This window comes from Musa acuminata, chromosome BXJ1-7 (assembly GCF_036884655.1).
Source record: "Musa acuminata AAA Group cultivar baxijiao chromosome BXJ1-7, Cavendish_Baxijiao_AAA, whole genome shotgun sequence".
NCBI lineage: Eukaryota > Viridiplantae > Streptophyta > Magnoliopsida > Zingiberales > Musaceae > Musa > Musa acuminata.
The window spans coordinates 41,202,059-41,216,407 of record NC_088333.1 but is presented as its reverse complement, the minus strand read 5'-3'; the positions used below and the strand labels follow the sequence as shown (position 1 = coordinate 41,216,407).

The 14,349-nt window shown below is 34.5% G+C and overlaps 1 protein-coding gene across 2 annotated transcripts; it reads left to right on the top strand.

The window, feature by feature from the left end:
- Positions 1 to 1,683: 1,683 nt before the first annotated feature.
- LOC103992676 (ABC transporter A family member 2) lies at positions 1,684 to 9,306 on the top strand. Of its 2 annotated transcripts, none has more exons than XM_009412477.3 (16): positions 1,684 to 2,390; positions 3,520 to 3,751; positions 4,089 to 4,258; positions 4,360 to 4,545; positions 4,681 to 4,776; positions 4,865 to 5,065; positions 5,157 to 5,316; positions 5,416 to 5,639; positions 5,742 to 5,859; positions 5,949 to 6,025; positions 6,137 to 6,226; positions 6,535 to 6,678; positions 7,693 to 8,004; positions 8,082 to 8,162; positions 8,268 to 8,444; positions 8,879 to 9,306. In XM_009412477.3, exons 1-16 carry the CDS (start codon positions 2,022 to 2,024, stop codon positions 9,119 to 9,121), a joined length of 2,880 nt encoding a protein of 959 aa, XP_009410752.2. In that variant the 5' UTR covers positions 1,684 to 2,021; the 3' UTR covers positions 9,122 to 9,306. The 2 variants fall into 2 exon arrangements, with proteins under 2 accessions (XP_009410752.2, XP_009410751.2); XM_009412476.3 differs by having other exon boundaries at positions 5,413 to 5,639.
- Positions 9,307 to 14,349: the final 5,043 nt, after the last annotated feature.

The following is a 14,349-nucleotide window of genomic DNA, read 5'->3' as shown; positions in this document are numbered from 1 at the left end:
CTCATATTGCATTCCCATGGTATCATTCAACAGGGCCGGTCAGTCAAGCTTGGGATTTCATTCAAAGGATAAAATGAGCAGGTAAAGGGGTAATATAATCGACATGGACGTGTATAGATACGTCATGCTACATTGACAGCCTTCACCCATCCGAAGGGTCGACAAGGACGTGATAGTTGACTGAATCACTAATATAATTGAGTTACCTACTGCATCACCACAAGAAACATTAATCATGCAGAAAGTTCAGCATCGATATCTTGAGAGCGAGACAACATCACACCCTGCGACTTGAAGTAGGTTTATGAACGTGGAATAAATCAGATATATGGGGATATACAGTTGCTTGACCACAGATTCGAACAAATAGTTTGAATCTGATTGCGTTCTTTACCACTCGTCTCCGTTCCACCAGGATTTTGGAATGCTCGGAGAAGTTTACAGTAACGCCAGTCTGACGCACGTACCGCCTATCTCTCCGTTGGTTACTGGAGCGTCCGAGACGTGGTCATACTGCCAAAGTTTTCATCGTTTCTGTGCAACTTCGCATGAAGAACATTCGTTTCAGATGTCTATTGCAGTAGATGTCGAACGAAGCGGAAAATTCGGAACGCGTTAATACATACATACGCACATACGTATATAGTTCCTTGCTTATTAATAACATAGACTTGATCTCTTCAACTGTACTGATCGATCCTGGTTATTAGAAGACGCCAAGGGTGTAGCAGGGATTGGCAGATAAGTTACATGGTCATTGTCGTTGCATAAATAAGATCGAAGAAGGTGCACCGAAAAGAAAAAAAAATGCAGGTTCAGGCTTTCGTTGCACTGAGATGATGAATAAGAAAATGATTCCCCTGCATCTCGTATCGTGGTGTGAAAGCAATTCACTTGTTGCACTGAGAAGAAGAAGGAACTCAAGACGAAACGAAGGAAGCATGAAACTTCTGCTGTGGGACGTGGGCAGGTGCGGGTGTCCACTAGCATTTTTAAACTGAGAAGTCCAAATTTCTTGAGAGACATGACAGTGAGACTCGGGAGGGCGGAATTTAGAATGCAGAAAACTGCTCCTGCAGCCGCGCGTTGGAAGTCCGATGAGCAACCAGCAAAAGTAAACTCAGGGACGAAGCGGTGCAAGGCAAGCAGGAATGGCTCGCATTGTTCTTCAAGCGTGGACGTAAGGTAGTCCTTCCATCGAAGGGCGCGTGAGTTCGTGGAGTTACGGTTCCACTTCAAATTCCCAGGGCACCCTTTGCAACCTTGACGCTGCATCTTGACGATGGTACCCAATCACATTCCGGAAATGACCCATCCATCCCAAACCCAGTTGACCAATAGAATGACTAATTCGTCCTTGCACAATTCTCGATTTAGGGTAGGAAGCATTCGATGCGCTTTTATTGTGTACATTATATATATATATATATATATATATATATATATATATATATATATATATATATGTTTCCCATCAATAGAATAGAAGAAACGGTGCAGTCGGTGTCAAATGTCCCAAATACCCAAATTGGTACCTCCCCAGTTTCATGGACCCCATCTACATTTCCTCTCTTTGGGGGTTTGAAATATCCTTAACCAAACTCTCACTCCAAAATTTGCATCGTTAAGAAATGCATCATCCAAATCTCACCTTCCAACACTCCCTCAAATCCAGAATCCAATAAGGAAAATAAACTGAGCAGGGTTTTAATCAAGAGCTTCAAATACCAATGGAAATCGTTGGTTTGTCGCGTACCATCAATCAATGCCATGGAAAATTCCAACTCGAAAGTACTTGCGGCGATCGCCCCGTACCACAATCCCGATCCCGGCGATGAGTCAACCCAAAGAGCCCTCCGTCGTCTATGTTTATGAAGTCATTTATAAATGGCCCCTTCCAGTAATCTCCTCCCCCTCCGAAGGCCAAAGTGAAACGCTTCCCCCTCCATACTTTCGCCGCCTCCTCCGGCGGTTCTTGGTATAGGGAACAGGCAGAAGAAGGGCCTTCTCTCGTCCCTCCCATGGAGCTGAGGAGCGGCGCACCCCTGATCACGCAACAGTATGCGGCCTTGCTGAGGAAGAACTTCATCTTGACGTGGCGCCACAAAAAGTCCGCCTTCCTCCAGCTCTTCTCCTCCCTTTTCTTCATCTTTCTCATCTTCTGCATCGACAAGGCAGTCAAGTCCCGCTTCTCCTCTACCACCGCCTACAAGAACGTCCACGACCCCCAGCCCCTCATCCTTCCCCCCATCCCCCCCTGCGAAGACAAGTTCTACGTCAAAACCCCCTGCCACGATTTCATCTGGAGCGGCAACGCCAGCGCCCGCATCGCCACCATCGTCTCCGCCATTATGAAGAACAACCCCGGCAGGGAAATCCCCGCCGAGAAGGTCAGTTCTTGTTATCATTTATTTCTGGTGGTAGGGCTTTGGAAATTCTCCTACCCGTTCCTCCTGATTTACCTTGTTATAGTACTGGTTCTTTGGCGAATTGGCTTTGCAGGGAATCGAAAGGAACTTCTATTATTTTCTTCGAGTAGATTACTGAAAACGTGCTATCGAAAACAGCAGTCATGGTGATCCGTATTTATCGTCTAGTTACTGGACAGCTTGATTGCATTATCTAATTTTTCTTTTATAAAGTTGAAGGAATTGAGTGAATAAAACCGTAGGTCTTCCATCGATTTCCTTTTTCTCTGTTTTGTTCGATACAAGCATTAGTACACAAAAATGAGGAAGCTTCAGCTCCCCATACGCAAGAAAGTGTAATCTGCTACTGAGTTTGGCAATACTATGGGACAGGAGATTTAAATTGCCTAGGAATGTAAACAAAACTTATAACATTCACATTAGAACTAATTCTTCTAATGTCATCTCCCAAACTCTTCAACCTCCAAGGCCATGGCTTTTGATTGTTGATATAATGAATTATCTCCAAGGCACCTGATTCGACGCACAGTTTGCTTTCAGCCCTTTAAAGACCCTCACTGATTGCTCTGCAGTCAGCCTGCTTAGCACCTTGAACTCTGCTGTTGCTACATCCAGCAGCCACCTAACCTCCCCTTGGATTCTTAATGGCATATCCTACACTTGCACAATCAAGTTTAGTATATAAGAATCCATCACATTCAATAAAGAATTCCACCCTTCCATCCCTATTTTCCTTTAATCAATATTTAATGTTCCCAATCTCTTACTAGTAATTTAAGGGGCCAAAATATGCCTTTGAACTTGAGGACAGGGTATTTTCTAGTATCTATGGTTTTGATTGTTCAAATGCTGATAATCTCCACATTCCTACTGTTTTTCTTGCATAAGTAAGCTGATAATCTTTTGTTGTCTTTAAGCTGCAGATCTTTATTCTTGAGCTTTATAAACGTGTTCCCAAGTTTGCTTGTTTGTTAGCCCACACTGCATTAGATACACCATCACTTTTCTTTTCCAATGAAACATTTAAGATAGCTATTGTAATTGTTTTTAAGTACTTCTGAAAGAAGTGATCTACACATCAATATTATAGGTCAAATCTTTCAGAACTCAAGCTGAAGTGGATGCATGGCTTGAAAGCAATCCTATGCGGTGCCCAGGTGCTTTGCATTTTGTGGAGAGGAATTCGACTGTCATAAGCTATGGAATCCAGACGAATTCTACTGCTGTAGCCAAACGAGGAAGCTATGAGGACCCTACTTTCAAATTTCAAATCCCACTTCAGATTGCTGCAGAGCGTGAAATCTCTAGATCCTTGATTGGAGGTGCTATAGACATTTTCTGTTTGTTGATCTTTGAATGTTTGATAAGCCATACTTGGTAGCTTCTAAACTCAATCTATAACTACATCTATCTTGAGCAAGCTTGAATTTGTTGACATTAATTCAGTTATACACAAATATCTGCTAATGTATTATAAGATAATCACTTCAAATGAAAGCAAAAACAGCTTCTTAAATGACTTTCTGTGCTGTCATAAACTTCTCAATGCCCTTCTTGATGTCTTGAAACTTGAGAGTCCTGTAGGTTATCATTCACTAATTTGATTGCTGATTTACTTTCACTTTGTTTCTGTTACTTATTAGGATTTTCTTACTGCAGATCCAAATTTTAAGTGGACAGTGGGGTTCAAGGAGTTTGCTCACCCGGCCACAGAAACTTTTTCTGCTGTTGGTACTGCAGGACCGACCTTCTTCCTTGCGATCGCCATGTTTGGTTTTGTATTTCAAATTAGCTCTTTGGTCACTGAAAAAGAACTTAAACTTCGTCAGGTTGTAACTTATGCTTATCCTGGTCTTGAGGTTTTCATCTGTTGACCTCTCCTACTTGCAAATTCAAAATGCTAATGATTCATTCTTTTAAGTATTTGCAGGCTATGTCCATAATGGGCCTATATGATTCTGCTTATTGGCTTTCTTGGTTTACATGGGAGGCTTTTCTGACAGTGGTTGCAGCACTTTTCACAGTCCTGTTCGGGATAATGTTTCAATTCAACTTTTTCTTGCATAACAGTTTTGCTGTTCTGTTTCTCTTGTTCTTCCTTTTCCAACTTAATATGGTAATTTTTTCTCTAGCAGATGTATGGCATTTGATTAGGATAGTTTGGATATGAATCATCTTTCCAAAATTTCCTTGCTTATTCTACATGTTTGTGCCAATATTCCTTGAATCTTACACAATCTATTTTTTGCAGCTAAGTTTTGCTTTTATGATATCAGCCTTCGTCAGTAAGTCATCATCAGCAACTACAGTTGGGTTCTCAATATTCATAATCGGTTTTCTGACTCAGGTGAAGTTTTCATATTGATAGTCGCAAGCTTGATAATGCATCTTACTGTGGAGATTGAAAATTGAATTAACATATCTTGTCACCACAGCTTGTTACAGTATTCGGGTTTCCATATGATAGCAACTTCACAAAACTCTATCGAGTTATATGGTCTCTATTTCCCCCCAACCTTCTTGCCAAAGCTCTTGACTTGCTAGGCAATGAGACAGCTACTTCTGAAGATGAAGGAATTAGTTGGGGCAGGCGTGGAGAATGCACTACATATGAACCTGACTGCACTATAACTATTGTATGATATGAGTTCATTCTGAGCGTAAAGTTTACACTGTTTATCTTCTTTATGATGGTTAGGTTTGACGATAATCATATATATTTAACAGGAAGATATCTATAAATGGCTCATATCAACATTCTTTGTGTGGTTCATTTTGGCAATTTACTTTGACAATATTATTCCAAACTCAAATGGTGTGAGAAAATCAATGTTTTATTTTCTGAATCCCTCATACTGGACTGGGAATGATGGAAACAAGGTGGAAGGTATGACCAATTATTTTTCTATTATTCAAATTTATTATTGCTCCATATGTAGTATGAATTCAGAGGATTCTAAAAGATTCATTCTCTGTACATCAGAAGGTAGTCTCTGTAGCTGTTCTGGTTCAATTCCACCATTGGATGATGCTACTCCAAGTGATGAGGATGTCCTAGCAGAAGAAACTAGTGTAAAGCAGCAAGCTGCTACTAATGAAGTTGATCCAAATGTTGCAGTTCAAATACGTGGTCTAACAAAAACATATCCTGGAACTACAAAAATTGGTTGTTGCAAGTGCCAGAGATCTTCACCATATCATGCTGTCAAGGTATTTCCTCTTTTTACCATTTCACTTGTCAGTTTGTGCCAGAACTTATAGATGCCATGCATGTATTGCTTGAACATTTCATAATGCTGTATTGAAACTTAGGGAATATGGGTAAACCTTGCAAAAGACCAGCTGTTTTGCCTTCTTGGACCTAACGGAGCTGGCAAAACCACTGTGATTAATTGCCTTACTGGTGTTACACCGGTTACAACAGGAGATGGTAGAAAAATCTTGCGTTATTAATCTATCCTTCCATTATGTGTGAACAGAAGTAATGCCATGTTGCTAAGTCATTTTATCTGCTTACAGCATTAATTCATGGATATTCAGTTCGGAGCTCAGTGGGTATGTCAAATATTCGAAGGATGATAGGAGTTTGTCCCCAGGTACGCTTCATTTCATCCCGATAATAGGTTGATAAGATAGCGAATACCTACTTTTGACTGTTTAGAAAGGGAAACTAATTAAAGTCTGGTCTGTGGTTCTCTATTTGCCAGTTTGATATCTTATGGGATGAATTATCAGCTCAAGAACACCTGCATTTATTTGCTAGTATCAAAGGTTTGCCTCCATCAACAATAAAATCGGTGGGTACTGAAGACCCTCGTAGCATTTGGTCCTTCTTTGTCTATATAATGTCTATAATCTGCATTGATGAACATTAACTTTTAAGATCAAATTTTTTTTGGCAGGCAAAGTGCCTCTTACTTCTCACCAAAGAAGATCCCTTGTCTACGTTTAAAATTGACAATTTTAATGAGCATTTATCAGTTAAAAAATCTTATATTAACTGGAAATGGTTTATATGATTCGTATAGCATTTTTAACCTGGATGGTTTATTCCTCTAAGTTAACAACGTATCTTCTTCTCATAAGATGCTATATGGTGGTGCAGGTAGCTGAAAAGTCATTAGAAGAGGTAAAACTTACTACTGCTGCTCGAGTTCGATCTGGAAACTATAGTGGAGGGATGAAGCGTCGTCTCAGTGTTGCAATAGCCCTCATTGGGGATCCAAAAATGGTTTTCTTGGATGAGCCAGTATGTGATGAAAGTTAGCCATAAATATATGCTACCGTAGTTTCTTGAAGAAATCTATAAACACTTGCGTAGGAATGCATATTTGCATGGAATCACGAAGGTTGCTTGTTCAAAGCTGTGAAATTTGCAGAAACTAATTCTGGAATCCTTGTAGTTAAATAACAAACACAATATTAGGACCAAAAGAATCTACAATTTTCTTGTTTACATCTCTTTGTTGCTTTCTTCCTTTAGATTACTGTAAACATTCTACTTTGCTGAAGTGATTAGAGACAAATGTGATCAATAAGAAAATTAAAGGTACATGAGCTAGGGAGTCCCAACCACCCATGAGAAGCATGGACACGGAACTAGACACGATACACCATACCCATGCCAAAACAGTGAAACACAGCTAGTCTTACAAGTAGAACAAGATATAACATGTAGACAGAAATTTGTACTTTATATATTTGTTATATCTATTTTCTTTGTACAATTTAGATAATTTATGAGCATAAACAAAATTCATAAGAAGCACAGGTACAGCAATAGCTGTCTCATTTTCTGTCATAAGGAAATCTGTGAGCAATCTCCTATGCTATCTCATTTTCTTTAAAAACGACTCAATGTATGATATTTGTGTTGTTGATAATTTTTTTGACCCTTTGCTAAATAAACTCTTTCAAAATAATAGATTTAATGAGTCTTAAGGCATATGAAAGTGCTCATTCAATTATCTCTTTAATTTTTGAACTTTTACTTGCTGTTCCAGGCATATTAATCACCTGGATAAATAGTACCATAGTATGTTGACAAATCTAAGTACTAACTAGGTGTAAATTTATTGTAATGCATAATCCACATAATAGATTTTATTTATTCACATAAAATTAACATCCTTTAGTAGATTGACAATTGAGACTGTCCATTTGCCCTTGGTGGGAAAAACCATGGCTCACTTCAGAGTGTTGTACATATGTTTTGTCACCGAGTCTTTCAATTGAAATTTTGTTATGTTGGCTTATGTTGCAGACTACTGGCATGGATCCAATCACTCGAAGGCATGTCTGGGACATAATAGAAGATGCTAAAAGAGGACGAGCTATTGTTTTGACAACCCATTCCATGGAGGAAGCTGACATTTTAAGTGACCGGATAGCCATCATGGCTAAGGGAAAATTGCGGTGTATAGGAACCTCTATACGACTTAAATCAAGATTTGGGACTGGTTATGTTGCAAATGTGAGTTTCCCTGGCAATGCACCTGGTCAAACTCCCAACGTTTATGGTAGTGCACCCACAAGCAATCCTCACCTTGAGCCTGTGAAGCAGTTCTTCAAAGATGTAAGTGCAATACAATATAAATTAAGATTCTTTTCTGGTTTTCTGGAGATAGCCTGACATAGGAATGGAATCAACAGCGATTAGATGTGGATCCTAAAGAAGAGAACAAGACATTTTTAACTTTTGTCATCCCCCACCAAAAAGAGGGGCTTCTAACGGTAACTCAATGCTCCCATATTCTGAATTTATTTGCAACCTTGGCTGGCTGGATGCATTTTCTGATCTATACAATGGCCCTTATCTGGCTCCCTTTCTGGTGGCAGGATTTTTTTGCAGAGCTCCAAGATAGAGAAGAAGAATTTGGGATTTCAGACATACAACTTGGTCTAACAACCCTCGAGGAAGTGTTTCTAAACATAGCAAAACAAGCTGAGCTGGAAAACTCTTCCATGGAGGAGAATCTGGTTACTCTGAACTTGTCATCCGGACCTTCCATTCAGGTGTGGAATTCTACTTAAGCATTTAAGGATTTTGTTATGGAACTGTGTTTCTGCTGCATGGTTTAGTTTAGTAATTAGTCTCTTATTAGATTCATCATGTCATTGAGCGATACAGAGAAGCCAGAATAACAGTTGAAAATCTGCATACGCCTGCTAGAATTAAGAAGGATAGGTTCCAGACTAATTGATAGTAACGATCAGTAAAGTTCCCTACGGGTAGGGTATATGTTTAAAGATTTATATGGACTGGATTTGTTTGTTTGATTGACAAGATGGAAAGATAAGAATTGAAGGTTCTACAAATGGATTAGATTATTAAATAAGTATCTCATCCTTATGTTGTTGCTGGTTTTTTCATATTGGTAAATCCATTTAGTCTTCTGAAACTTAAAGATCTAGAATTGAAGCGTTGCTCACCGCCGGCGACTATGCAGATCCCGAAAGGAGCTAGGTTTGTTGGGATTCCAGGAACAGAATCATCGGAGCACCCGAGAGGACTGATGGTGGAAGTCTACTGGGAACAGGATGATACCGGAACCCTCTGCATTTCTGGTCATTCATCTGAGACCGACATACCACCCAACGTCCAATTGACGGTGAATCGGGCCCCTTCCCGCAGAGGAAGTATTCGTGGTGCTTCTCTGGGATTTGTCATAGATTCAAATCTTATTAGTTAAATGGTCATCCAGGAGTCTCTTTGTAGATTTTGGTGTGATTGGTACTGTATTCACATTTTGTGCATGCATGGGCTAGCTAGTATTTGCTTAGTTCAGAGTATGTGTAAGTAACACTAGTACTATATATTCTTTTGGCTTTTTGATATTTCTAATACACAACCTTTCGTGTGTGGAAATTAGATGAAGGTATTATTAGCTTGGCACGTTGTGTTTTCTTTTCTTATCCCATCTCTTTCTCTCGCATGAAACTCGTGAATCGTCGTCATCTGTCTTGAATTAATTGTATAGAGGAACAAAATGAGAAATGGAGCACCGGGGGTCGGTGATCAGCCTTCAGACGAGTCTAGTGAAACTATAATAGAGGATCAAAAGATATTCCATCTGTTTATATCCAACCATTCTTCAGGCACTCGTAATGCTTTGTGTGCGTTACTTCGCACTCGTCTTCCCCGGGAGCACCACACGCTTGTGAGATCCGATCCGACGATGGAGAGGACTTCCGTTAACTGTAACGTGACAAGGGAATATTCGATTTGTAGGGGGTGACTATGTGATTGGGCTCGTTATGTTCCCCACTTGCTGTGACGGCCGTGTAGTTGAAGTCGATGACCTCGCTCATTTTCTAATCTTTTAAGACAGTTCGGCTCAAGTGCACACGTCGCGACACCCACACGCTGAGCGGCTGAGGGTGAATTCCCTGTCGGAAAACTTGGCTTACAAAAAGTGAGAAAGACAATAGAGAAAACCGGGATTAATTACGTATTACTTCTATACTTAATTATACTTAATAATTTTAATTTTTATATTTTAAAAAAAATATATTAATATTTTTATATTTATAAAAATAAAATTTTTAATTTTATTTTTCTTACGTTATTGATTCCATTGACGAAAGTTATCGCATGTGTTATCTATCACGTTTAAAAATAATATTAAGGATAAAAAAATAATTTTGATTCTCATCATCCAAATATATTAATTTCCTATAATGATAATTTTGTTAAAGTTTTGCTATTCTCCCTTCGGCTTTGTCCACTTCTTAAGTTTTGCTATCCTCCTGAATGGTCTACCCAACGACAGCATGATGACGATCCTCATTTCCTGCACTATCTCATTTCTTATGCTTTGCTATCCTCCTCTCCGGCTCCGCTATCCACTATCCATCCGCGATGCTAGTTAAGATCCTCATCTCTTACACCATCCCATTTTCTCTATTTTGTTATCTTAACCAACGCCTTCGACTTCGTGCAAGGTCGATGGCTATTTGCTGATGACGAGGATCGAAATTATTTTTTTTATCTTTTTTTAATATTATTTTCGTACATGATATCATTCGTCAGAAAAGTCAACAACGTGAGGAGAGACGAGATTAAATGTTTCGTTTTCATAAATATAAGAATACCGATATATTTTTTTAAAATATAAATATTAAACTATTAAATATAATTAATTAAATATTTAGTTTCATAAATATAAGAATACCGATATAATTTTTTAAAATATACATATTAATATATTAAATATAATTAATTACAGAATTAATTAAATGTCTCGTTTTCATAAATATAAGAATACCGATATAATTTTTTAAAATATAAATATTAAAATATTAAATATAATTAATTACATAATTAATTAAATATTTAGTTTCATAAATATAAGAATACCGATATAATTTTTTAAAATATACATATTAATATATTAAATATAATTAATTACAGAATTAATTAAATGTCTCGTTTTCATAAATATAAGAATACCGATATAATTTTTTAAAATATAAATATTAAAATATTAAATATAATTAATTACAGAATTAATTAAATATTTAGTTTCATAAATATAAGAATACCGATATAATTTTTTAAAATATACATATTAATATATTAAATATAATTAATTACAGAATTAATTAAATGTCTCGTTTTCATAAATATAAGAATACCGATATAATTTTTTAAAATATAAATATTAAAATATTAATATAATTAATTACAGAATTAATTAAATATTTAGTTTCATAAATATAAGAATACCGATATAATTTTTTAAAATATACATATTAATATATTAAATATAATTAATTACAGAATTAATTAAATGTCTCGTTTTCATAAATATAAGAATACCGATATAATTTTTTAAAATATAAATATTAAAATATTAAATATAATTAATTACAGAATTAATTAAATATTTAGTTTCATAAATATAAGAATACCGATATAATTTTTTAAAATATACATATTAATATATTAAATATAATTAATTACAGAATTAATTAAATGTCTCGTTTTCATAAATATAAGAATACCGATATAATTTTTTAAAATATAAATATTAAAATATTAAATATAATTAATTACAGAATTAATTAAATATTTAGTTTCATAAATATAAGAATACCGATATAATTTTTTAAAATATAAATATTAAAATATTAAATATAATTAATTACAGAATTAATTAAATATTTAGTTTCATAAATATAAGAATACCGATATAATTTTTTAAAATATACATATTAATATATTAAATATAATTAATTACAGAATTAATTAAATGTCTCGTTTTCATAAATATAAGAATACCGATATAATTTTTTAAAATATAAATATTAAAATATTAAATATAATTAATTACAGAATTAATTAAATATTTAGTTTCATAAATATAAGAATACCGATATAATTTTTTAAAATATACATATTAATATATTAAATATAATTAATTACAGAATTAATTAAATATTTAGTTTCATAAATATAAGAATACCGATATAATTTTTTTAAATATACATATTAATATATTAAATATAATTAATTACAGAATTAATTAAATGTCTCGTTTTCATAAATATAAGAATACCGATATAATTTTTTAAAATATAAATATTAAAATATTAAATATAATTAATTACAGAATTAATTAAATATTTAGTTTCATAAATATAAGAATACCGATATAATTTTTTAAAATATACATATTAATATATTAAATATAATTAATTACAGAATTAATTAAATGTCTCGTTTTCATAAATATAAGAATACCGATATAATTTTTTAAAATATAAATATTAAAATATTAAATATAATTAATTACAGAATTAATTAAATATTTAGTTTCATAAATATAAGAATACCGATATAATTTTTTAAAATATACATATTAATATATTAAATATAATTAATTACAGAATTAATTAAATGTCTCGTTTTCATAAATATAAGAATACCGATATAATTTTTTAAAATATAAATATTAAAATATTAAATATAATTAATTACAGAATTAATTAAATATTTAGTTTCATAAATATAAGAATACCGATATAATTTTTTAAAATATACATATTAATATATTAAATATAATTAATTACAGAATTAATTAAATGTCTCGTTTTCATAAATATAAGAATACCGATATAATTTTTTAAAATATAAATATTAAAATATTAAATATAATTAATTACAGAATTAATTAAATATTTAGTTTCATAAATATAAGAATACCGATATAATTTTTTTAAATATACATATTAATATATTAAATATAATTAATTACAGAATTAATTAAATGTCTCGTTTTCATAAATATAAGAATACCGATATAATTTTTTAAAATATAAATATTAAAATATTAAATATAATTAATTACAGAATTAATTAAATATTTAGTTTCATAAATATAAGAATACCGATATAATTTTTTAAAATATACATATTAATATATTAAATATAATTAATTACAGAATTAATTAAATGTCTCGTTTTCATAAATATAAGAATACCGATATAATTTTTTAAAATATAAATATTAAAATATTAAATATAATTAATTACAGAATTAATCTATAATTACCGTGGACAAAAGCATGCGACGGAAGGCTTCGCTAGTGCCACATGCATGACGAGGGATAATAAGAACAGTTTGAAACGGAATTCAAAGACGCAGGCAAGCGCGAAGAATCACAGACGGGTAAGTCATTGACCGAGACAAAGCAGGAAAAGGTCAATAGCATCAAAATATTATGCAACATCAAGAACGGGGAAAAGAAAAGACGAAAACCTCATCCTTCCTTCGATGGGATTTAAAAGTCAGCCGCAGCTCAGTTTCAAGGTAAAAGCGGATAAAGGAACTTAAAAATCCTGTCACAGCACACCACACCTCATTTAGGATGGGTTGAGTGACGAAGGAGGAGACGAGAGCAAGGAGAAGGGGAAGGAGGGCAAAGAGTGGCACGATTACTAGCAGTAGCACATGTGTGATCAAGAAGCAGGAGAGGAATGACCATCGTTATATTCCAGAAACAAAAAGAAAATGACAGACCAATTGAACATTAGAACCTCATTTCGATGGGTTAAGACGTATTTTGGACCTCATTAAAATTTGAATTGTCTCCACAAAATCTATCAAATATGAATCAGCTCATTTGCTTTTGATAATCATATCATCTACATAGATCCTAGTGTTTCTCTGATATTTAAATATATGTTACGTCTATATTTTTTAACCCAAATAACATGACACGATAATAATATATGTCTTGGTCAACGATAAAAGAGGTGTATTCTCAATCATATGGTGTCATCCTTATATGATTATGTCCCGAGAATACATCTATAAATGTGTGGAGCTCATAACCTTAAATAGCATCAACAAGTTGATCGATCTGAGGAGAGGGTAGTTATCCTTCAGACATATCTTGTTAAGATTGATATAATCAACATATATCCTTCAATTTCCATTAAGACTTTTTAACTAGTACAATATTAACTAGCCATTTGGGGGGAGGGGGGGAGGGGGGGAGGAGGGATACTGCACCTCGACAATAAACCTCGCTCATAACAGCTTATCTACTTCATCACTAATCACCTATTAGCGATAAGAGCAAACTTGCAAGACTTTTGCTTCAATGGTCAAGCCTAGGAGGATATGTTCAGGTGGTGTTGAGACACGTTTGAGGTGATTCCCGATATGTCTCTTAGTGACCATATAAACACCTCAGTGTTCTCCCCAAGAAAATCTATGAGTTGCACTCGCTTTTCCTTAGAAAGTCGCCTCGATCTTGATGACCTAATTGGGATGGGCTTTGTCCAAGGGTGCCTCAATAAGCAACTTCATTGGGATGAACTTTGTTCAGGACTTTCTCCATGCTTTGTCCAAGGACTTAGCAGAATTTTGAGGGTCCATTATTAGTGATGCCTCAGGTTGGATCCTCTTCG

Coding starts and splice junctions, on each gene's coding strand:
- LOC103992676 (XM_009412476.3), top strand. CDS start 2,022: ATGGAGCTGAGGAGCGGCGCACCCCTGATCACGCAACAGTATGCGGCC. Junction 4,546..4,680: donor TCCTTTTCCAACTTAATATG/GTAATTTTTTCT, acceptor TATTTTTTGCAG/CTAAGTTTTGCTTTTATGAT. Junction 8,005..8,081: donor TGAAGCAGTTCTTCAAAGAT/GTAAGTGCAATA, acceptor TGGAATCAACAG/CGATTAGATGTGGATCCTAA.